At 39.8% G+C, this 25,783-nt stretch overlaps 2 protein-coding genes and 1 long non-coding RNA gene across 5 annotated transcripts in view; 2 read left to right on the top strand and 1 right to left on the bottom strand.

The window, feature by feature from the left end:
* The window catches only part of LOC6041325 (protein outspread), a 302,805-nt gene that overhangs the window by 116,224 nt on the left and 160,798 nt on the right, over positions 1-25,783 (bottom strand). For all 3 annotated transcript variants that reach the window (XM_038254900.1, XM_038254899.1, XM_038254901.1), the window contains exon 2: positions 23,463-23,543. In XM_038254900.1, coding sequence (XP_038110828.1) covers positions 23,463-23,543 — 81 coding nt within the window. The remainder of the gene's footprint in view (positions 1-23,462; positions 23,544-25,783) is intronic.
* Positions 2,765-4,322, top strand: LOC6047546 (CLIP domain-containing serine protease B15). Its single transcript, XM_038254902.1, has 4 exons — positions 2,765-2,864; positions 2,922-3,291; positions 3,347-3,594; positions 3,656-4,322. Exons 1-4 carry the CDS (start codon positions 2,804-2,806, stop codon positions 3,997-3,999), a joined length of 1,023 nt encoding a protein of 340 aa, XP_038110830.1. The 5' UTR covers positions 2,765-2,803; the 3' UTR covers positions 4,000-4,322.
* On the top strand, positions 13,225-13,735 carry LOC119767140. The gene is made up of 2 exons (XR_005277350.1): positions 13,225-13,286; positions 13,345-13,735. It is a non-coding gene; the product is annotated as an uncharacterized LOC119767140 (long non-coding RNA).

A 25,783-nucleotide genomic window follows, 5' to 3' on the forward strand; every position in this document is an offset into this window, starting at 1 on the left:
GCGCAAAACGCTCCGGTGAGCGTGAGCGAGCACGAGCTACCTGATAAAAACTCACGCTCCAGCTGGCTCGCTCATTCGCAACCCTGAAGCTGGCCTTAATGATCGATTTACATTTACATTTAATTTGCTCACTTTCCTTCCTTACGCTACCTTTCCAAAAATATTTTTTCATATTATTTTATATTTATTTTTTTTAAATTTAACAGAATGAGAAAAATATTACCGGTAGAATACTATTTTGAATTTGATTATTTTAAATAATATTTTAAACATACATTGAAATCCTATCATTTTTGTTATACATTTTTTATCTTGAAATTATATTCTGTCCTGAAATCTTGAGATTTGTTCAACGATAATATGCGACAATATCAAAATAGTTTGCCTAAGGATCAACATTCTCAGAATTTAGGAGAGAAATAGTAAACATTAAGATAATTGATATATTTAACATATTCAATGATTATTTAAAAATTAGTTGCAAGTTTTTTTTTTGATAGGTTTTTGTCAGTTTCAAATATTTTAAGCGCGACACTTTGATTTTTTTTGTACTTTGTTATAAACAAATTGTGTATGTTTTGTTCCAAGTAATAGATTGTAATAATCGTTGATTATTTGTTGGAAGAGTTTTACTGACAGTGATTTTTTTTATTTCCATAAATAGTGATTATTATTTTTTTATCTTTTTATGTACCTAGTAACCTTTTTCCTGAAAATTGATTTACTTAAAACTTCCAAGACATTCGCTATCGGGGTATAAGATGACTGTGTGTGAACTTTTTTCAGAACTGAAAGAACTGAATTAAATTTGTATTGAAAGGGTACATCATACATATAGGCAAAAGGAAGCAGTCAAGAATCAATTAATTCTACTACAAAACCAATATTGTTTTAAATTTTTTGAGTTATGATGATACTACATACTTGGGTAAGAGTGGATTTACAGGTTATCATTTAATGATCATAGATCTCTAAACTAAATGAAAAATGGCAACGCAGCGACTTGAAAAACAATTAAACATATAAGAAGTTTTGTGAATTAAGCGGTTTTATAGCAAATATTGAAAAATAAAAAAAAACATATTTTTGGTTGAATTTAAGATAACTCCGACTCCGACTCCAACTCCGGGTTAGCAGAAATTTTCGGCTCCGACTCCGACTCCAGTTAATAAAATTTAGCCGACTCCGGCTCCGACTCCGACTCCAGCTGATCGAGTTTTGACGACTCCGACTCCGACTCCGACTCCAGGTCCCCAAAAAGACCCGACTCCACCGACTCCAGCTCCGACTCCACAGCCCTGGTTTTACCATCTGATAAAATAGTGACTTATAACTCTGGTGGAGAATTTGCTAATCTAATCTAATCTAACACAAACGTAGCCAGTCCAATGAAAGCATGCTGGAAAGTCTAGTGATTAGATGACGCCCCAAGTACTTTTATTTGTCATTATTAATAATTGCAGTACATCCGAGAACAGCCGAAAATGTATTTCAAAAATTTAAGCGGCCAGCCCTACTGCGTTGTGCTTACAGCAGAGAGGATTCTATGAACGTATCACATTTCATAGAATCTACAAAGGTGGAGGGATGCGTGGACATACCGTACCAAACGCTCCGTTTTATTTTTGCAATATATTGGCGAAAGTTATGTTCAGTGTAATAATATCTAATTCAATATAATATAATTAATATGTAGATAAAATAAATAGCATTATTTTATAAATTAAATTACCTAAATAACCAGCTGAAAAATAATCAATCAATAATTCAAATAAGACAGGGTTTTTTTCAAGTTGAAGAAAAAAAAAATAAAGAGATTGTAGGGAATTTGGTATGAAAAATAGACTATTTTAACGAGAATTTGGATAGTTTCCAAAGAAATTAAAAGCAAGAAGAGAAGAATTTTGAAACTTGCGAGAAAATTAGTGCAACATTTAAAAAGGATACATTTGAAAAGGATACAATCTGGGAGCACTCTTCCTTCTTCAAGCTTCCTTTCAGCAACAGGTGGAACAATTTCGTAGGCAGTTACACTTTCCAGCTTTTTTTTTTGTCTCTCGTTTCCTGAGCAGACCGCGTCCAAATAAATTATCTCCGTGCGCCCGCAGACGCCCTCAAAACAAAACATTTCCAGCCGAAATCATTGTCCTCCGAGGATCACTTCTCTTGTGAGGCACCGTCGTCACCAGCAAAGGACCTCTGTTGTCAAAGTACGACCCGCTTGCCAATACTGTTAATCGTTGAATCAACGTGATCGCTGTCGTTGATCGTTGATTTAAACGTAATCGTAATCGCAACCACCGTTGATTTAATCGTCAACGTCAACGGAGCCGTTGATTTAAACGGCGTTGATCAACGCGTTGATTATCGATATGAAGAATTTGCCACCTAATAGTATATTCATCTATTGCTCTTGTTAGTATTGAATTGTATGCATAATACATGTATAATATAAATAATACATGTATAATATAATATATAACATAATATGTATAAACAATACACTCAACTCAAGACGATCTGTGAGCTTCCAGTTCAGCTTCGTAACCACGGATGATAAGAATATTGGAATGAACTTGGGATTCCCCAAGCCAACGCAATCAAGTATACAGTGATTCTTCAATTTGAACATCAATTGAATATGAGCACGTATAGGTTGAGCAAGTAATCTAGCTTGAGTAAGAATACGTAAAATAGAGGTTTTACTGTGAATCTTGAAATAGTAGTAGTCTTGCAATAGTAGTGAGTAGCAGACCGCGTTGTTATTCCGCGGACAGTAGTTGAAAGATTAGTGGTTGCAAAGATGCTCTGTAGAAATGGACTGTTTTTAAGTTTAACTCTCAATAGTTTATTTAGTTTGTCTGGTAGGTGAGAAAACCACATTTTTTTTTGCAGACTTCATCATTCGTTCTGTGTTTCAGTTACTCAGGATCCGTGTGTGACAGTCGACGGCCGCGAGGGACGTTGCGTACCAGTCAATAGTTGTGCGTGGATCCTCACCAAGTCTCTAACCGAGAAGGATACCTTTCATAAAAGTGAGTGTGGTACTCTGGATGATTCTACTCCACTGGTATGCTGCCGTAAGTGGACTAATTTGGAGAGCTGTGGTTATGGCCAAAGTGACGATGACGGTATGAGGCGAGAAAGCGGGGAATTTCCCTGGGTTGTTGATGTTTTGTTTAAAAGGCTTGGACGAAATCATCTATTCAAATGTACAGGATCGCTCATTAACCGTGAGTACGTCCTAACTGCGGCACACTGCGTGAAAGATATGCCTTTTAGACTCAAACCGTAAGTTGAACTAGATTTTATAGTTTCGTCAAGCTTTATGTGAATATCTTTCAAGGCATAAAGTGCGAGTGAAAAGAGGCCAAAAATTCAAAGAATATGACGTGGAACGATTCATAGTACATCCAAACTACACGACAGATTTCAACAACAAGATAAATGATTTGGCTCTTTTGAAATTGGCTCAAACCGTTGATTTCACTGACCAAGTACAGCCTGCCTGTTTGCCGGTGGATGATGTTTCGGATCAATTACCGAAAAGTGGACAAACAGTATCAATTTATGCTGCCGGCCCATCGAGAACAGGTGAGTCATGATATTTTGAGTTGTCTACACAAAAAAAAAACATTGATTTAACATATTGCAGACTCTGTACGACGTGACAAAAAACTCATCTCAATGCAGGTGCGAGATCCGGCCCTGTGCAACAGGTATTATCGCGAAGTTTATCTTGAACTTGCCCCGGTTCAGCTGTGCGTGGGAGGAGAAATCGGAAGAGACGCTTGTCCGGGTGATTCCGGTGGTCCGTTAATGTTGAAACGAGAGACCGGGAAGTTGGACAATCAAATCACCAGTACCAGCCAAGTTCGCTGGTATCAGGTCGGGATAGTTAGTCTCGGTCCACAGCATTGTGGGGGCAAGATTCCCGGAATTTACGTAAATCTGCTAAACTACATCGAATGGATAGAGGCAACAGTTGATACGGATTAGTGAGAGTAATTACTTTGCAAACTTAACAGAGTGTAAACGGGAATCCAAAATGATGGTGATGGTTTCAAGAGCAGCTACTGAATATTCATGAGAAGTGGTGATTCACAAGGGATAATATATCGATAATATGTGTTCAATGCAGAGGTGTAAATTTATAATGATGGATCGTTTATCGAAGAAGACAGCGATGGAGCGGAAAAATATGGTGATTACGAATTTAAAAAGCGTCCGCGATCGTTTACTAATCGTTACAAAATGTGTTTTGTTATCTACTAATTAATAAAGAAAAACGTGTGAATGTGAAAAATGTCCTCATTGCAAAACGAGTTTTTAGCTATTATTTTTAAGGGGCTTATAATATTTTTTTTCAAAACATCACAAAATCTGAGTTAAATAACCATGACAAAATAGTAGTTTATGCAACAAGTTGCAAAAAGAGGATTTTTTCTGCACGAGTCGTACATTTATCCAACGAGGTTTACCGAGTTGGATAAATACGACGAGTGCTGAAAAAATCAAGTTTTGCAACGAGTTCCATACAACATTTTTTTCAATTTCGAAAAACACCCATTGAGTGAAATTTTGAGTCGAATTTTCATGTATTTTGTCAATAAATCGTTTAAATCAAAAAAATGTTGAAAAGTGTTACTTTTCGAAACAAGTGCTGAAAAGTTCAACTTTTCAGCACCCATTTGAGTGCTGAAAAGTAGAACTTTTCAGCATTTATTTTGAAAAGTGTTGCTATTCGATTCTGTTATTTTTGGTACAGAAAAGTAGGCTATTTCGTCGTTCAAGAATGACAGAAAAAGTAAGTAGTTTCACGATGGAATTGCAAAAAGTTAAATTATTAAGATCCAAGTGATCGTTATTTTTCGCGATCTTGGCAAACAATGTTCCCTGATATTCTTGTATTAGCTCAAGAGATTAAAAAAATCAATAGCGTACTAAAAAGCATTTTTTGGTATACCGCCACCAGGGTTGCCAGAAAAAAATACCTTTTTGCAATTCCGTCGTGAAACTACTCACTTTTCCTGTCATTCTTGAACGACGAAATAGCCTACTTTTCTGTACCAAAAATAACAGAATCGAATAGCAACACTTTTCAAAATAAATGCTGAAAAGTTCTACTTTTCAGCACTCAAATGGGTGCTGAAAAGTTGAACTTTTCAGCACTTGTTTTAAAAAGTAACACTTTTCAACATTTTTTGATTTAAACGATTTATTGACAAAATATATGAAAATTTGACATAAAATTTCACTCAGTGTGTGTTTTTTGGAATTGCAAAAAATGTTGTATGGAACTCGTTGCAAAACTTGATTTTTTCAGCACTCTTCGTATTTATCCAACTCGGCGAACCTCGTTGGATAAATGTACGACTCGTGCTGAAAAAATCCTCTTTTTGCAACTTGTTGCATAAACTACTATTTCCTCCGCAGTACAGCTTTTGTTTGTTTATAAAAGTTGTAGAGCATTAAATTTCCTATGAGAATTTTATATTTGAGAATATTTCAGTGGAACTGTTTTGTCCAATAATTTAGAATTTTTTTTAATTCAGCGGATATTTTATTATGGTTTCTTTTGGTTTCTTCAACATGCCTTTTTTGATAAAAAAACGAAAAACGCATATCAGGGCTGATTAAATCAGCATAATTTGGGCTGAAAATTGGTTAACTTTTTGCATAACGGATTTCGCCAATGAAACATGATTTCAATCCGGTATTCTACTTTGGCCATTTTCTTTTTCTAACTCTTTATTGATATTTATCATCAAACAGCTACCGAAATTGGCTATTGTGCAATTCGGCAAAACAAGTCGGGGGAAAACATTCATTTCGCCCGAGTTGAGCTGTGTCCAGGCAATTTAGCAGAAAGTGACAGTAAGTCGAAGGTCTGAGCCAATTTACGGTCTGCTCACGACAGCCATCAACCGTCTGATCGTCCGTCCGTCAGTTTCGCAGCTTTGGCCACGGTGACATAACATGCTCACTTCATTTCTGCTAAAGCATAACTCAGCAAATGAAGCCAAGAGTCAACAACGCAAAAAAAGTGCTCGTGACAAGTAAAAAGTGCTGGTGAAGTAAACTTGAAAAATTATGACCAAACACCCCCTCCACACCCTTGCCTGTTGAGCCCCACCCTAGTTGTTTTTCGACCTGTCGACCACCACACTTTGGGAGGCTTAAAAGTTTTCGGGGTGGAGCTGGTTGGGCACCGAAAAGACACTTTAGCCACTAATTAGCCGCCATGACAATGTTTCTTTTGTTTGTATTTTTTTTGCTCTCATCTTGACTTTAAAGTTTAACCTTCTACTAACCAGTTGGTTTTAACACATTGAAACATTAGAAATAAGATTTATAAAATTATAAGAATACTTTATTTTCCTACTTCAGACGTTTTTATCGTTTGCAAAAAAGATAGAAAGCTAGAAATCGAAAATGACTGAAATCGTAAGGTTGTTAACAAGCAATAAATTAGGAAACAATTCCAAAATAAAAGAATATCATAATACAAATGAATAAAAACACCAAACGGCTTAAAAATGACAGTTGAAGGTTAAGTTGAGTTTAAGCTAGTTAGTGACCAAAACCGCAGCCAGAGATCAAAACAGTTTGTGTAATGGCTCTCTTTTTTTCGGGGAGACCTTGTAATCTCGCAATTTTCGTGGGTCATCGCGGGTCGTCTGGGTTGGTGGCACCCGCCCGTGTATTCTAGCGTGTGCTCTTCTTTTCGTGTGCCAAAACAAAGCCCTCGGACCCCGCGGCAAGCCGGTATTATGTATTATGTTTCGGAACACACCACCGCCTGACATAACCTGACCGACCGACCACCGTAGAGATTCTCGTGAAACAATTTGGTAATTTAACGTTCAGTTAATCTTTCTCGCGAGATTTTTAAATCGACGCTAACGGCATCATCGCTTACCTTGAAGAAGCAAATCGTTGTTCGATTCGATAGCATTAATTTTCGTATCGATCGAAGCTAATTTACTGGCCATCCACCAATTGGCTCAAACGAATCCTCGTCTGAAGTGGTTTTCTTTTTCTGCGAAGGCAAGGTTGCGAAAATGAAAGAAATTCGACATGATTACGAAACGATCAGAACGAGAGACCCTCCGGGTACGATCAAAGAACGATTTTTGTTTTGGGAAAAGAAACATCCACAAAATTGGATTCCAATTGCCTAAACGTACAGAAGAAAGTGATGAGATGGTTTTTGGAGTTCTGGATGGTAAGGTAAACAAGTGTTTGTTCTACACTATACAACCCAACACCACCTTTGGAAGAGTCAACATCGACTTTCAACCAATTTTTGTTCTAAAAAGCATAGAAAAAGTAGTATATGCGTCAAGTCGCAAAATTATGACTATATCAGCACAGGTCTTACCTAGTTTTTCAACGAGTTGCATACAATATTTTTCAGCACAGAAATAGACTTCCCCTTAAAAAAGGGGAGCATCAACACTTCCCGTCGATCAAATCCCTTTCGTTGTCCCACCTTTGTCCCTTTTGCGCCCAAAAAGTTAAACTTGGTAGAAATGGCGCAAAGTTAAGAATTTTTGAAAAAAAATTGGTTTTTGCCAAAATCGATGAAATTAACATTTTGATGGACCACCGTTATGACCAAACAAAAAAAATACAGGTCTAATTATTTCGGCCAAAAAACATTCACACCCATGTTGGGCTCGATCGGATAACTTTTTTCGATTCATGCTGCTTGCATAGGGAATTGCTTGATATAAACATGGTAAAATCCAGTCTGCAACCCGCTAAAATCATCGTTTCCAAGTGAAGCGAACATATAAAAAAAAATAAAAAATAAAAATAGTGTTTTTTTTGCAAATCAAGTTTTAGTGACAAAAAGTTCAATAAAAAATCATCAAAAAAATTTTTACCGTGCATCATTTTTTTTTGTGCAGTCCATATCCATACCTACAACTTTGCCGAAAACACTAAATCGATCAAAAAATTCCTTCAAAAGATACAGATTTTTGAATTTTCACATATCATTTTTGTATGGCCAGCTGCCAAATTTGTATGGAAAGTTATATGGGGGTAATTCTCTACCAACTCACACGAAATCGGGAAAAGTTGCCCCGACCCCTTTTCGATTTGCGGGAAACTTTGTGCTAAGGGGTAACTTTTGTCCCTGATCACGAATCTGAGGTCCGTTTTTTGATATCTCGTGACGGAGGGGCGGTACGACCCCTTCCATTTTTGAACATGCGAAAAAAGAGGTGTTTTTCAATAATTTGCAGCCTGAAACGGTGATGAGATAGAAATTTGGTGTCAAAGGGACTTTTATGTAAAATTAGACGCCCAATTTGATGGCGTACTCAGAATTCCGAAATAACGTATTTTTCATCGAAAAAAAAAACACTAAAAAAGTTTGGAAAATTCTCCCATTTTCCGTTACTCGACTGTAAAATTTTTTGGAACATGTCATTTTATGGGAAATTTAATGATCTTTTCGAATCTACATCGACCCAGAAGGGTCATTTTTTCATTTAGTACAAAAAATTTCATTTTAAAATTTCGTGCTTTTTCTAACTTTCCAGGGTTATTTTTTAGAGTGTAACAATGTTCTACAAAGTTGTAGAGCAGACAATAACAAAAAAATGATATAATGTAACCGATGGCAGTTCCTTACCCAATCGTTACTGTGACTCTGTTTGTATCGCGTTAAATAGCATGCAGGAATATACTTGAGTTATTGGGCGGAGCTTCACTACTCCCACTGGCTAGGGCAAACAAAAGCCAAGACACCCTAGCAGTACGCAGCCAGTTCCATACCCCACGATTGCTACCCCACTAGAACGAGACTACAGGCGTTGGTAACCGATTGGTAGCAGCGGATGACAGGTGCCTGGTAGGCGGCAATACCGGAGATGACTTATGAGGTCCAGAACCGGGATTCGTCCTATTTGCCCGGAAGACCCGTAACCGAACAGACTGACAGTGCCTGAGTCAGTCGGATAGCAGGTAACTTGCCAAAGCCGTAAACCCAGTGCCAACCTAACCTTACCGTGTCCTTTGGAAGGACCCTCAACCTTTGTTTAAGGTTCATCCCGGATGCCCCGGAGATGACCAGTGGAACCCCAACAACCCCTGGAATGTCCGACGTCCTGGCGCTCAACTACGGGCAATGTTCCGGCCAATCGCCAACACCGGCCGAAGTCCCGATCCGTCAACACATCGGGAAGAGCCCAGGATAACCGGATGGGTCCACGCAGCGCGCGACGAGAACCGCTACCAAGCACCAGGATGCGAGACCGCGGCCGAAGCCGACGGTCGAACCCAGATCGCTGGTGGATGGAGCAGAGGTGACGACGCCGAGCTGGTGGGGCCCCAAGAAGCAGAAGAAAAGGTCAGATAGAATAAGAAAGTGGGACAGTTTTGAGGTTAGGAGAAGGAGGAAAGTTAGTAGGAGAAAAGTGGGAGAATAAAGTGTGCACAAACCGTGAATAAAAGTGGTGTTTCGTTTAGTAACTTGTAGTGTTTTCCTGTATCCGTCAAAGTTAGTGTGGATAAGCGTGCCGACCTTGAGGTATTTTTGTAGAGTCCCTGCATCGAGAAAGGTCTCGACTAACCACAAGTTACACTTTGGCGCCCAACATAAACTAGTCTTACCAGCTAGCTTTGAGGGTACAGTTCGGGATCACTTGAGTACACTAAACACCCACGGAGGTCTCTGGGAAAACTGCCCGGATTCCTTAAAATAATGATTAGCAGTGAGTGATTGAATCTACTCTAATCTACAATGCACACGGAATTTTCATTTATGTTAGAGGGGTTACTGTTGTCCAAAAGTTAAATGTGAAAAGCATGAAAAACGATCGTTTACAAAGTGAGTTGCAAATCTAGTCAAATTTTAAATTGTTTCTGTGTTTGTGTTATTGGTCGGAGGGAATGAAAAGACAGCAAAAACCATAGTGATTTATTTTTCAAAAACCTAAACTGTGATATACAATCCAAAAAACTCATTTAGATATCGAGCGTGAACCAATTTTAGGTCATAAAATTATTTTTCAACGTCGTAATCGTGTCACTAGGTAGTTCTTTTCAAATTTTATCAAAATTCTTCACGTTGGCCATCCCAACGCAATTTCTGTTATGAATCAGTTGGTTGATGAGTGAATGCAGCAGCAACTATTTGATTGAAGGCAGTCCGAGCGGAATTTGGTACCGTTTCGTTGATTTAGCCAAAAGTATTGTGATGAAAAACAGCATGCAAATCTGGAAATATAGAAAAAAATAATGTTAGCAAAAATATATCGATTGTGTGAAGCATTACGAATTTTAAATTGTATGTTGTGAGTGATTGAATGAATGAATATGAGTAATTGAATGATGAATGAATGATGTACTGGAATGGTGAAATATTTCACCGATTTTCCCACCCAATTACCCCCCTGAGAGAAAATGCAAGAGAGCGTGAAAGAAAAACATTGAAATGAGAGATAATTGAACATCAGTAGTGGAGAAACATGAACAATTTTGAGAGCTTTCAGGAGAAGAGAGCGTTTAGTGAGAGAAGTTATGTTGTAGTGAGAGTCGCTACGAGTATGAGAGAGTTAGTAGTAGGTTTCTACATAACAAATGTGAGTTTGTTGTGTATGAGACAAGTTTTTAACCCAAGAACAAAATTTTAGAAAATCTGTTCTCTTTTATTAAGATTCCTAGACTTTTCTGTACCTTGTTCAAATTTGGAGTTAATGTGAAGCAGGAGGTTGAAGTTTTGTTGTGGTCGAGATGACCAAATGTGTTCTCTTTTGGAGAAGAATGTTGATGCTCGGAGAGGCAGAGTGTCGCAGTACTAGGTTACCTAATTCAGACCTCAAACAAGTTGATTAGATCATTTTGGGTCTCTTGTGTGTGTGGTCAACTACACTGAGAATCGATGAAGTTAATATTTCGTCTTTCGTCGAACTTTCAGTAGTAGTGGACAAACCAACACAGAGATGCCATGGATCGTTATGTGGTACTAGTCTAGGAAGGACGATGAAGATCGTTTGTGTTTGTGTGTGAAGTTGTTTTTGTAGGTGTTTGTCTTACCTGTGTGTGAGATGTTATGGGACGAAGGTCCTCAAATAGGGTGGTACGCGTTGATGGCCAAATATACCCTAAAAGTAGAGAAGGAATTAGTTGAATTACCTTATGTTGGTAAGAGCAGTACAGTTTGGCAAATAGTCACCTTCTGTTAATATTTCTTCTAGAAGTACTATTCTGTCCATCCACGTACGTCAATGCTCAGCACTGACTAAGGTAGTTGCAGCTAAGTTCCGGATCTAAAGCTGCCGAGAGTAGCAAAAATAAACCTGCAGGAGAAAAAGTTAAGTTATTGTCGTAGGACTTTTAAACAGCTGTTTTGCTGAAAGTTGGATCCAGAGAAAAAGTTTTAGAGCCCTGTTCACAAAAACATCTGACGAGATGGTGAGACAGAGTTCGACAATGTTACGGTAGATGCAACTGCGTGCTTGATCGTTAATAAGTGTTTGATCTTGCATTGCGTTATAGTTGATCTAACCTGTAAATTTGTGTTTGTAGTTGTGCCTCGAGTTAGGGCAACTTTTAGAGCAGTTTGGCTCAAAGAAATTTGGTGGATTTTGGTTCAAGGAAGTCATATCTGTTAATACCTCTTTTAGATTGACTCACCCTGTTACAATTATCGCTAATGCCAAAAGTTTTGCACCTGGAAGGCAGGTAAAAAGTACTCCAAAACTCATCCGGAAGAGTGGAGTTTGTACAAATGTTGTAAATATGTAATTGAATGTTAATTTATTGAAATTTTAGTTTGTTGCATGTTAATTTATTAAATTATTTACTGTTTTGTACGAGGTATTGCTCTGGATAGATAATTGCATGAAAGCATAGAAACATAATGGAAAATCATAGAACACACACAATTTGCCATAAGCATACATTCTTAGAACAAGTAGAAAAAAACAAGAATCAGGTGTCTCGGGAAAATACGAAGAAATAATAATCAGATCGAATCGCAACATAATTAAATCAGACATAATTATCCAATCATTTTCCATTTAAACAAAACTTGAGGTTATGAACCTGTTTTCGTTTTCACTTTTATTGATGAATTACGTGATAAAAACTTAAGAGTTTATTTCTCAAGCGAGCACTTGACCAGCATGTTGGTATCTCATGATTTGGAGAGTGTTTACTTGTAAATGGCTCATGTTTTTATCAAATATTTCATCGATACTTACCATAGAATAATTTTCATGCCATACATCATCACATTTCATAACAAATCTGTTTGACAGTGACAGATAGTTGACAGATCTAAGTTTCCCGAACATCAATAACACACACAACGAAGCAGTTGATAAGATCACCTTTGAAAAATTGAAGTACTAGAACGAAGTTTGATAAGGACTTGTGTGCAATATTGCATGAGAGTACACGGAAAGTCCAACTTTTGTAAATTTTTGTACAGTTTTGTAAATATTATTTTAATTTATTCCTTATTTATTATTTTAATGTGTAATTTGTTAAATTTTGTTGTAAATAGTAACGAAACTTTTCACGATCACTTTGACTGAGATTAAAACTCAAACATCGTATCGCTGGAGGCCGGAGTTGAACAAACGTTGATGGCCAGCACACAGGTACAACCTGCAAAACTGCGCGGAGATGGAGGAGGTGACTCTTTTATCGTTGAAGCCTTATGACCCCGATACCGACTGTAGTACTAGTCTCGCATTAAGTGTTTTTCACAAATTTTCTTATGGATGATACGATCTAGTACAGCATGAGTGAAACATTTCGCGAGCAACCGGTGGTTAGTGTGAATTCGTCCGTGCGTTTGTTATTTTACGATGTCAAGGTTCAGAGGTACGTGTGTTTAGAGTTGTGATCTTGTGAGTTAAAAAAATATTTACTTTGTAAACATTTTTTTTCCCGAACTGGGGGAGAGTGTAACCGATGGCAGTTCCTTACCCAATCGTTACTGTGACTCTGTTTGTATCGCGTTAAATAGCATGCAGGAATATACTTGAGTTATTGGGCGGAGCTTCACTACTCCCACTGGCTAGGGCAAACAAAAGCCAAGACACCCTAGCAGTACGCAGCCAGTTCCATACCCCACGATTGCTACCCCACTAGAACGAGACTACAGGCGTTGGTAACCGATTGGTAGCAGCGGATGACAGGTGCCTGGTAGGCGGCAATACCGGAGATGACTTATGAGGTCCAGAACCGGGATTCGTCCTATTTGCCCGGAAGACCCGTAACCGAACAGACTGACAGTGCCTGAGTCAGTCGGATAGCAGGTAACTTGCCAAAGCCGTAAACCCAGTGCCAACCTAACCTTACCGTGTCCTTTGGAAGGACCCCTCAACCTTTGTTTAAGGTTCATCCCGGATGCCCCGGAGATGACCAGTGGAACCCCAACAACCCCCTGGAATGTCCGACGTCCTGGCGCTCAACTACGGGCAATGTTCCGGCCAATCGCCAACACCGGCCGAAGTCCCGATCCGTCAACACATCGGGAAGAGCCCAGGATAACCGGATGGGTCCACGCAGCGCGCGACGAGAACCGCTACCAAGCACCAGGATGCGAGACCGCGGCCGAAGCCGACGGTCGAACCCAGATCGCTGGTGGATGGAGCAGAGGTGACGACGCCGAGCTGGTGGGGCCCCAAGAAGCAGAAGAAAAGGTCAGATAGAATAAGAAAGTGGGACAGTTTTGAGGTTAGGAGAAGGAGGAAAGTTAGTAGGAGAAAAGTGGGAGAATAAAGTGTGCACAAACCGTGAATAAAAGTGGTGTTTCGTTTAGTAACTTGTAGTGTTTTCCTGTATCCGTCAAAGTTAGTGTGGATAAGCGTGCCGACCTTGAGGTATTTTTGTAGAGTCCCTGCATCGAGAAAGGTCTCGACTAACCACAAGTTACAATAAAGACATAAGGGGTTTGCTTGTAAACATCACGAGTTACCGCGATTTTACGAAAAAAAGTTTTGAAAAAGTTACTTTTTGCGTTTCTCTTTGTTTCGTCGTCCGTGTCTGTCACGGGTGACCATGAACGGCCATGATCGATGACGACCAACTTTTTCAAAACTTTTTTTCGTAAAATCGCGATAACTCGTGATGTTTATAAGCAAACTCCGTATGTCTATATATCATTTTTTTTTGTAATTGTCTGCTCTACAACTTTGTAGAACATTAATACACTCTAAAAAATAACCCTGTAAAGTTAGAAAAAACACGAAATTACAAAATGAAAATTTTTGTTCTAAATGAAAAAATGACCCTTCTGGGTCAATGTAGATTCGAAAAGTTCATTAAATTTCCCATAAAATGACATGTTCCAAAAAATTTTACAGTCGAGTAATGGAAAATGGGAGAATTTTCCAAACTTTTTTAGTTTTTTTGCTGATGAAAAATACGTTATTTCGGAATTCTGAGTACGCCATCAAATTGGGCGTCTAATTTTACATAAAAGTCCCTTTGACAAAAAAAAACGAATTACCGAAATCTGGGAGAATTGCTCTACTATTCAGCCATTCCACGTCAAACAGGAAGTCTCCAAATCAAAAGTGCTCCGATTTGGCTCAAATTTGGAGTGGGGGTTCTTTGACCCAAATAATTCGACCCGTATTTTTTTGTTTGGCGACTAGGGTGCTCCTAATAGGGTGGTCCATAAAATGCCTATTTTCGTCGATTTTTGCAAAAAGCATTTTTTTAAACCATATCTCCGGAACGACTGAACCAATCATAGAGTGCCACGATTCAAAAGAAAGGTTATTAGTTGGGCTTTAAGGAAAAAGATGTAGAGGTTCGAAAAACCTAGCAAAATATTTGAAAAGGTTCTATGAAAATTTAATTTGCTAATTTGAAGGTCTCGGGACCACAGAGGACATGTCTGAAAATATTTTATTCTGATTCCTTGTAATATTTTACATAACATTACTAAAAATATTAAAAATATCCGTTTACCCAATTTGAAGATACAGTTTTTGAACAGAAAAACTGATATTTTCGACGCGCCGCAAGCAAAAATGACAAAAAACGGGTAAAAATCAACTTTTTGCACCAACACTGCGATAACTTGAGAATTTCAGCGATGACCTACATGTTACATGTACATGTATACGGGTCATTCCAGGTCAACTGAGTACACTTTTGGACTCGACCTTCACCGATTTGGACCAAACTTGAAGGGAACGTTCATCTATCGATAGTTAACAGATATCTCAAGTTTGGTGCTGATTGGACCATCCCTCTTTTTTGGCACCGCCCTCTTTTTTGACGATTTTCTAAAAAACTTTTTTTTCTTTTAATCATAACTTTGCAACTATTTGAGCAAAAGACTTTCTACAGGTTTTATTTTATAGAAAATTGTCCAAGAAATTCGATAAAAATAAAATGTTAACCCTGAAATGCCCACTAATATTATATTTTAACGTTTTAAGTATTAAAATTCAGTTTTGACCAAATGCTTATATTTTTATTTGTTTTATTTTATCACCATCGTGTTCCCCGGATAATTTTACATAATAATCAATGTCGACCTCAAACTAAAATGAACTATTGGCGAGATACAGCGATTTTACTGAAAAAGTTTGATTTTGCGCAGCACTCGGAAGTACATAGTGTACTTTTCAACAAAAAGGGATGAATCCCGCATAATTCGGTTTTTATATGTGAGAAACTTATTTCGGATTTGAATTCATATGACAGAGTGCAGCGCAAAATCAAACTTTTTTCAGTCAAATCGCTGTATCTCCCCGATAGTTCATTTTAGTTTGAGGTCTACATTGATTATTACGTAAAATTGTCCGGGGAACACGATGTTGTTAAAATAAAACAAATAAAAATATAAGCAATTGGTCAAAACTGAATTTTAATACTTAAAACGTTAAAATTGTAACTATCGTCTTGCGCGGCCTTATAGTTACATGCTACCAGGCAAGGGCATCGAAGCATAAAACTCAATGAGGGTTGTGGGAGGTCCGAATGACTCCCAATTTCTCTCAAGGGTCGGCATGCGCTCATGCTCACGAGGCAGGAAAACACAATGTGTCGCTTCAAGATAAACTCCTCGGTTTATTCTCTGACGTCACTTTATTGCACCGGCTTCCTCTTCTACCTGACCTCCTACCCTTTCCCACTATCCCACTTCCTTACAGGCTACCTCCTACCTCGACCTGCTTCTTCCCGGATACCGTGGGTGGATCTTCTGCTGATAAGGGGCCCTCAGCTACGCCTGCCGCTGCTCTGCTTCCGGATCTCCGGAACCGACCTCCGGCCGTCTCGTTCTGCTGCTCGCTGGCCTGGGGTGGACGTTGAACTCGCCGGCGTCCCGGCGTCGTTGTGGTTGCTGCTGCAGACTTCGCTGTCCCCTTCGTGTGCCTGTCCCTCGCGCCCTCGAGTATGGTGACGGACTCGAGCTTCCACGTCACCGAAGTTCTGTGGGAATTGCCCGGTTTCCGGCGCTGGGTTTGAGTCGTGGGACAGGTCTTTCGGAACCAGGTGGTTCTCTGGGTGGCTTGCGGTTCGGGGGTTCCAAATGGAGGACGCAGACGATCTAGCGATGTCGGCTAGTCGCTGCTCGTCGATACCGCAATTGACGACGGTAGACGGTGATTTTCACGGTCACGGATGTTGGGTGGAACCACGACCGAACCGAGGGATGTTCCGTAGCGAAGCTACGCGAACTTTAGTCCTAGACTAAGGGGTTCTGTGGATGAGATGAGGGGGATTGTAATGGCGGTCCTATCTAGTCTGGTCACTCGCGGCACAGATCAGGGTTGTGGGAGGGTTCGCGGGGAATTACCTGGAGTTCCTGGAGTTCTCGCTTCTCCCAGTCTCCTCTGTCCTCCGTGAAGTCCTTTGACCGCTTCCTGGCACTGGCACTTCACAACACTCCGTCGAGCTGTAGTCGAAGCTACGACGGCTTTCGCGACTTGTCGCACTTCAATACACCGGGCAAATGGCCGATGAAAATCCGGGCCTCATCCCGCGAACCTCTGATCCGGCGAATCCTGGAAAACCCGCCCATCATCATCATCAGTTTCGCCACCCCCAATGGCCGCCCATTCGTTGATCCTCGGCCCTCTGGTGGTGGCTAGCAGAACTGCTCCTCGTTATAGGCGCTTTAGTACGGAAATGGCTGCGTCCGTACACGGGAGACATAAACCGACTCGTCTCACTATCCACGAACACACGCATTCCCCTGCCTCTGTGTCACCGGAATTCTCCCACAACACACCCACTGGTTACACTCTCCTCCCACTCGGGTAAAAAAATATTAGTGAAGCTAATATTTTTTTTAACATTCACTTTAATAAAAGGCTGCGTCCTGCTGAACCTTGTATCATTACCACTACACATTGACAAACGAACTGTACACTTCTTATCTTTTCCGCGCAGTTGTTGACAAAATCTACTGGAATCAATTCGTATTCTACTAGGTCCTGCAGACGAATACCTGAAAGGAGACGTTTCGCACAGTGTGGACTTGTGTTGGGGTCATAAGGTTTCATCGTTGTAACCCGAAGGTCCAACTCCACGCTGTTTAATTGGTTTCACCAGTGTACGGGCCCTCAATGTTTGTTCAACTCCGGCCTCCAGCAACACAACACAAAGTACTACTAACCAACAAAGTCGAGGAACAATTCAAAACCTTTAATAAATATTTACAAATATATACAAAACAAAATATTTACACATTAAAATATATTTACAAATCAAGACTATGAAAAAGTCTGATAAAAAAAAAACAACGCATGCAAATAAATAACAAATTAAAATATTGAAGCATGCAAATAAATAACGAAGAAAACAAAGCAAATTATTCCGGGATATAAATTATTTACATATTTCAAAATACCGCCCATGTACGGTTTGAAATACTTCATCGCACATTACGATTCATGCGTGACGCGGTACACTGTCGAATAGTGCGCTACCAATCTAGTACTTCACTACTTTTGACATTCTTCATCTGTGTATGTGCGAACTCTGTAGAACAATCGGACTGTCAAATTCAATAACAAATGTGGTAAAGATATTTTGTGAAAAAGTACTGCTTGAAGATTCAGTCCGAAAATCTGAGATTTAAGCACTTTTTTGGGAAGGTTACCGTCAGAACCTTTGGCCAAAATGAACAATGACGTAACTAGTTCTCCTCCAAAGTGACTTGTCTCGATTTTTCGACTGAATCTTCATCAGATAAGTGATTGTTTTATGTATATGATTTTTAGGTTATGGCATGAGGATTAAATGCGATTTGAGGTAAGTTTAATGAAGTAACTCTTAACTGAAGTGAAATTTTATTAATTTGGCATTTTTGCTAATAATGACTAAAAATTGATTTATGTGGGTTCTAAATTTTCTTAAATTTGAATCATATGGGTTCATTGAGTTTGTTACCATCTCAAAAGCTTCGATTTACGATTGTTTCTCAAGGTCATTTTGGTTCATTCATTTATTTGGCACATACACCTACGACAATCGGTTGATCAATGGCTAACACACCTTGACAAAACTCTAAACACTTTTTAACAGAGTTCTGACTCAGGTCGTACGGCACAATCAATCATCCAATTACGTTTCATTCTATTACTTTCAATCATCCGTTCAAATTCATTCATAGTTCATTCATTCCTCAACATTTCACTTTCATACTTTTCCATTTTCTTCAATGATTTACATCATACAACACCAGCATACAAACTGGTCACAACTACAACCACAAATTTCCCACGTTACACACGTGTCTTCACTTGCTCCACTTGGCGTTACGACTAGGGAAAGATAAATAGTGTTTCTAGAGAAATTGTTAACAGAAACCACTACTACTAACCGAAATCAACCAAGTTTCGCGAAGCCATCTACTACTTCACCTTCTCAGGTAAAACAACCCAAGTTACGGCTGATACCAACAATTATGCGCAGCATAACTCATGCTCGCAGCTGGATTCACTCAAACCGCCAAACTAACTCACCATCCCGATGGATGTCCTATGAGTAGTTAAATATTGGCAACTCCTGTGCCTAAACTTCTTCTTATTTCTGTCCCGGGACTCCCACTTTACTAAATTTGCCACTCTTGGGCTAAACACGGGTCCTGCACCTTGCAGTCTCGACCCTGGAGCAACGGACACAGTCACCCTAGTCAGTTCGGAGTGATTATGTACAAAATTGGATTGGTAGACCTCTAGAAAAACTATTAGCAGAGGTAGCTACGCCCCAAGTGTACCACTTTCCTCACCAAACTAGTCGCTGTTCCTAATCTCCATTTAATTTTAGGGAATTTTTGGCCGAATTCATCGCACCTCCCTATCTCCTTCAACATCAACACAACTCACCAACAGGTAAGTCAACACGAAACATACAGTTCCAACTTCTACTAACACGCACACAAATTCCTAGACACCACATTTATGTTGCCATTGACTCACTGTAAGCACACCTCACAGACTGAATCAGTTGGAGAATCGACGAAAAAAGATTTATTAACTTCCTCGAAACCCATTGATCAGTCCAACTGGTTCACTCACAGGATTCTGGCTAAAACATAACAATTTTGAGGACTTTTCTAGTAGTTCTAGTACACATTGTTTGCCTCATAAACAACACATAATCACACTTTATAACACGTGGAAACTCAACTCCACAAACACTTACTTTCCTTTCAATCAGCCTTCAGCTGAAAAACCTTCTTTACTTTTGAACAAGATTTGGTGGAAACATCTAGGAATTCTATTAAAAGAATCAGACTTTCATTAAAAAATTGTTCTACGGTAAAATTTCTTCTTTGTCTCACATAACCCAAACAAAATTTGTGTTATGGAAACTCCTACAACATACATTCTCACTAAAATTACGACAAAATACATTTAATAGTGTGTGCACATTTGCACAACACCACATTCATTTTTACTGTGTTAAATCAGCAAAACTTTCACAGTTGCTCTAAAGCTTAAGTTTGTTTACTATTCTCTCTTCTAGTACATCATGTTTTTTATATCTTATCAAAAGAGCTTTTTGGTACAAACAATTTTCCTAGTACAAAATTTGTACACAAACACATTGGCTATTTTATGCTTTTCAGGGGTGGTGGGTGGAAAAATCTTTGAAATATTTCATTCTAGGGTCGAATTGGTAATTGTCGCATCATTCATTCAATTCCTTTCATTCAAACTCACTAATAATTGTAAAAGATCTACTTTCGCTTTCATGCAATCAAATATTAAAGTTTTTATAGCTTTCATTGATACTAATTTATAACATTTTGGATTCTTTTCAGCAAATATCACAGAATTTTATCCCAGAAGTCTCATCACAGATGTCAAATTTCCACTAGTTTATCGATCATCGTGGACCTGAAGCATCAGAACAAATCAGTTGATCCTGTTTTAGTACAATTAAGTAGAATTAGAAAAGAACTAAGGTGATTTACTTTCCTGTTAATTTGTTATTCTAGTTTGATACAAACGCTTGTTAATTTGAAAATTGCTAGTTATGATGCATTTAGCGAAAGCATAATTAAAATATTCTATTTGAAACAATCTCAAAAGAGACGAAAAATAATTGGAAAATCCTAGACTTGTAAAAGCTTTCAAAAGCTGTTCATCACAGTAAATCACATTTTGTTTCATGTTGTAACTAGGTTAAATTCCAAATAAATAGGTTTGTTTGTCCGGTGTTTTATTTACAGTCCTGAAAGAAACGCACTCCACAGATCAAGAAATGATACGGATTTCTGAAAACTTACATTTTTGACTAGATCTGGTAAATTTCCGACACCTTTTTAAATTGAACCTTCTCTTTGTTGGCAGTCTCTCACTATCATTGACAGAACTACAAAACCCCTCAAATATGAACTGATTCGTCAGGTAAATTTGGTCAAAAACAGCCGTGCAAGTGTAACTTGTAAGTTTATCAAAGTGCATTGGGAACGACCAAGGGCGTTTTCCCAGAGACTTCGGCAACCTGTTATTAAAGTTAAACGTGTTTCCTACACAAGTAGCATGAACTAATTTTAAGTTGGGCGCCAAATTGTAACTATCGTCTTGCGCGGCCTTATAGTTACATGCTACCAGGCAAGGGCATCGAAGCATAAAACTCAATGAGGGTTGTGGGAGGTCCGAATGACTCCCAATTTCTCTCAAGGGTCGGCATGCGCTCATGCTCACGAGGCAGGAAAACACAATGTGTCGCTTCAAGATAAACTCCTCGGTTTATTCTCTGACGTCACTTTATTGCACCGGCTTCCTCTTCTACCTGACCTCCTATCCTTTCCCACTATCCCACTTCCTTACAGGCTACCTCCTACCTCGACCTGCTTCTTCCCGGATACCGTGGGTGGATCTTCTGCTGATAAGGGGCCCCTCAGCTACGCCTGCCGCTGCTCTGCTTCCGGATCTCCGGAACCGACCTCCGGCCGTCTCGTTCTGCTGCTCGCTGGCCTGGGGTGGACGTTGAACTCGCCGGCGTCCCGGCGTCGTTGTGGTTGCTGCTGCAGACTTCGCTGTCCCCTTCGTGTGCCTGTCCCTCGCGCCCTCGAGTATGGTGACGGACTCGAGCTTCCACGTCACCGAAGTTCTGTGGGAATTGCCCGGTTTCCGGCGCTGGGTTTGAGTCGTGGGACAGGTCTTTCGGAACCAGGTGGTTCTCTGGGTGGCTTGCGGTTCGGGGGTTCCAAAATGGAGGACGCAGACGATCTAGCGATGTCGGCTAGTCGCTGCTCGTCGATACCGCAATTGACGACGGTAGACGGTGACTTTCACGGTCACGGATGTTGGGTGGAACCACGACCGAACCGAGGGATGTTCCGTAGCGAAGCTACGCGAACTTTAGTCCTAGACTAAGGGGTTCTGTGGATGAGATGAGGGGGGGGGGATTGTAATGGCGGTCCTATCTAGTCTGGTCACTCGCGGCACAGATCAGGGTTGTGGGAGGGTTCGCGGGGAATTACCTGGAGTTCCTGGAGTTCTCGCTTCTCCCAGTCTCCTCTGTCCTCCGTGAAGTCCTTTGACCGCTTCCTGGCACTGGCACTTCACAACACTCCGTCGAGCTGTAGTCGAAGCTACGACGGCTTTCGCGACTTGTCGCACTTCAATACACCGGGCAAATGGCCGATGAAAATCCGGGCCTCATCCCGCGAACCTCTGATCCGGCGAATCCTGGAAAACCCGCCCATCATCATCATCAGTTTCGCCACCCCCAATGGCCGCCCATTCGTTGATCCTCGGCCCTCTGGTGGTGGCTAGCAGAACTGCTCCTCGTTATAGGCGCTTTAGTACGGAAATGGCTGCGTCCGTACACGGGAGACATAAACCGACTCGTCTCACTATCCACGAACACACGCATTCCCCTGCCTCTGTGTCACCGGAATTCTCCCACAACACACCCACTGGTTACAAAATATAATATAAGTGGGCATTTAAGGGTTAATATTTCATTTTTATCGAATTCCTTGGACAATTTTCTGTAAAATAAAACCTGTAGAAAGTCTTTTGCTCAAATAGTTTCAAAGTTATGATTAAAAGAAAAAAAAGTTTTCTAGAAAATCGACATAAAAGAGCGCGGTGCCAAAAATAGAGGGATGGTCCAATCAGCACCAAACTTGGGATTTCTGTTAACTATCGATAGATGAACGTTCCCTCCAAGCTTGGTCCAAATCGGTGAAGGTCGAGTCCAAAAGTGTACTCAGTTGACCTGGAATAATCCATACATGTTTGGGTAGCAAAATTTTCGTATTTGAATTGGTTGAATTGAAGACGCTGTATTAATTTTCAAGAAAAGAGTTTTTCAATTTGATAGAAAACCAGTTTGAGAAACTTTATCAAATTAATATTTTCTTGCAGAGATCATCGCTCCCCACCCGGGAGAGTTCTCTTTCGAAACGATAAATCCAGCTGTTTGTCTAAGATTATATCACAGCACTTAAATCACAGTTTGCGCCTGAACGCCAGTCGTCAGTTGTGAACAGTGCAGAGCGCGCGCGCGCGATGAAATAAATAAAATGATTCAATTTGCACCTTTTCTCGCCCTAGGCTGAGAGCAAGCAGCAGCAAGTGGTGAGCAAACACATGCAGCATGAACATTAATTCTCTTTGATACCGTCGTCGTCGTCTGCCCAGGAAAGTCATCAAGTCCACAGACACAGATTGTGTGCTGGTGAGCGGTTGAAGTTAATTCCCCCTTTCTTGGCCGACAGGGCTAAATCCAGGATTTTCCCATTGCGCTGGGATAAGCATATTCCAGGCGGACCTGAACAATCCGTTCGCGTTGAAAGTCAAACACAAGTTGGGAATAAAAAATAGGAAAAATAGCAAAAATAAATTGCCGTAAATAGAGAAATGGAACCCGTCGGTCGTCTGGGGCACGTTTTGACGTGGATGGAGATAGAAATAAGACAAAAATGCAAATACACCGGTGGAAATAACAATTCAGTTGCCGTCAACACCACCTTCTGACAAACGCGGTTCGTAACTTACCTTTGTTCTGTAGAGTGGATTGCTAAAGTCCCAGTCGGGTGCCACGAATAAATATCCACGTTTTGACACCTTTCTCGTCGCCTGTTGCCGCAGAGAAAATGCAAGAGAAAGGAGAGAAAAAAAAAGAAAAAAATAATTAGCATTGTCGTAAGTTTCACTTGTCGCAGCAGCGGGTGTTATGTAATCAACAATAAAAGTTAAACAATTCAGATGATCGGTACAGCATTCAGCAATTGCAGTTACTATGGTAATGTTATAACGCTTTACAAACCTTTTTTTTAAATCGTTTTAAGCTGAAATAGAAGTCTGATTAACAGAAAGCAACTTGAAATGCTTTTTCTTGCATTTTTAATCATATTGTTTGAGTTTGAGTTCTTTTAAAAATATTATCATTATTGGTGAAATTACAACGTACAGTACAGCATAAAAAAAATCCGCGATTCTAATTCGTCGATATTTACACATCGACGTTGTCGCGCTATCTTGTCGCACGTCGCTTTTGACGTTTGGAGAAAAACGCGTTTTAACCTTGAGTAAACGAAAAAAAACAGCACGCAATGTAAACAATAACAAACAAGTTGTTCCTAGTTAAATCGAATTACAGCGGACTGTATTTACCTCGGTTCGATTTTGGTGGAAAAGACAAAAAACACACGTCTTTCCGCTCCATTTGATGGTCAACAACTTGACGTTAATTCAAAACAATACAAACATTCTGGGCATTGTTCCAAAGTTTGGTTGAATATTGTTGCTGGAGTCCAGAGTAATAATTACAAATTTTTATGGTAGTCGGGCATGTACGTGTGTCAAACGCGTTCTGACATGAAATCTCTTTGGCCAGTGCGGCACTTACAGACATTTTCAGGGTGTGTCATGATTGCACGACAGAATTGAAACTTCTTCAACATAAAGAGCGACAACAATGCATGGAGTTTTTTTTTGGTTTTTTATTGAATATCTCAGAATTAAAATTGAATTTTGGGGATCAAAAGGTCAGACATTGTGATAGTAGGTGGTAAGATTGAAAACGCTTTGGCTAAGGCAGTATAACATATAACATTGTTACATTTTTAGGTAATTTTTCGGGTGCTTTTTTTTGCTCGGGAGACCCTCAGATCCCATTTACTTTTCCGTTTTCCGATTTTCATTTTACAAAATCAGGTTCGTTTCCAAGGCAGGTGTCACCCAAGAAAAATCAGATTCTGGTTTTTAACTAGATTGTTTCTAATTTTTGTCAGTCAGTTTTTGTTACACATTAAAATAAAAAGGGCGAGTATCTACAGTCTACACTTCAACCAATAGAAATACCACATCTCTGATTTTACGTGTGCCAATTGAACTGAATTGAAATGGAATTTAAACATTATTATTATTGTGGAGCGCTCAAATATACGCTCCCACTTAAAATCTGCGTTATTTTTTAATTGTGCTCAGCAGGTGCCGCTAAAAAACAAAACATTCAGTTTTTAAGGTAAAGGATAATTATCCCTCCAGTCTTTTCTCCATTCCCGTAGCCCCCATCAATTTCTGTCTAGCCACAGGTACAAGTGTAAAAGAAAACGGAAATGTGCGATAAAACATGCGGAAAGTGAATTTTCTTCAGTCGCTACCGTTTTTGGACTTTAGGCACGACGGAACACCAACAACAACACATTACATAAAACATGAGTTTGGGCACACACAAACATATTTTACCAGCGTCGTTGCATCGTTGAGTAATGTCTTTAAAATTGTGATTTGTGGTAGCTGGCGTTTTTTTTTGGCTGGAACGTGTAATTACATCCAATTAAGTAGTTGTTTCTGCTCTGTGGTCCACCGATTCAACAAACTGGCAGACAGAGTTTTGCTGGTGCGCACACATTTTATCCTATTGACACACATTTTGGCGCGAAAAAAATAAAACAAAAACAATTTGCTTGAATGGCTTTTTAAACCACATGGCACATTTAAATGCCGTTTCATGAATTTTAAATTCATTCGGCTTGCTGTACAGTTAGCGTAACGGTAGAATAATTCGACGACGACGGCAACTCTGCCAAACTTTTAAGGCCCAGGGGGTTGTCTCCAGACAGCGAGGGCTCCGCAATTCGCGATGGCACAATGGCCTCTTTTGGCGAACCCCCTCGTCGTGGTCGTCGATGGAATTCGTCACGTAGATTGGTCCCCGCGAGATGGTGCCAAAAAGGTGACCACAGAGTTTGTACCTTTTTTTTTGGCACCAAATCATGACCTATCAACATTAAAGTTGCGATATAAAAAGTAAAACGACAAAGAATGATCATCCGATCAGGTCAGACGATCTTCGCCCTCACGTGGCCAAC

Source organism: Culex quinquefasciatus, chromosome 2 (assembly GCF_015732765.1).
Source record: "Culex quinquefasciatus strain JHB chromosome 2, VPISU_Cqui_1.0_pri_paternal, whole genome shotgun sequence".
Taxonomy (NCBI): domain Eukaryota; kingdom Metazoa; phylum Arthropoda; class Insecta; order Diptera; family Culicidae; genus Culex; species Culex quinquefasciatus.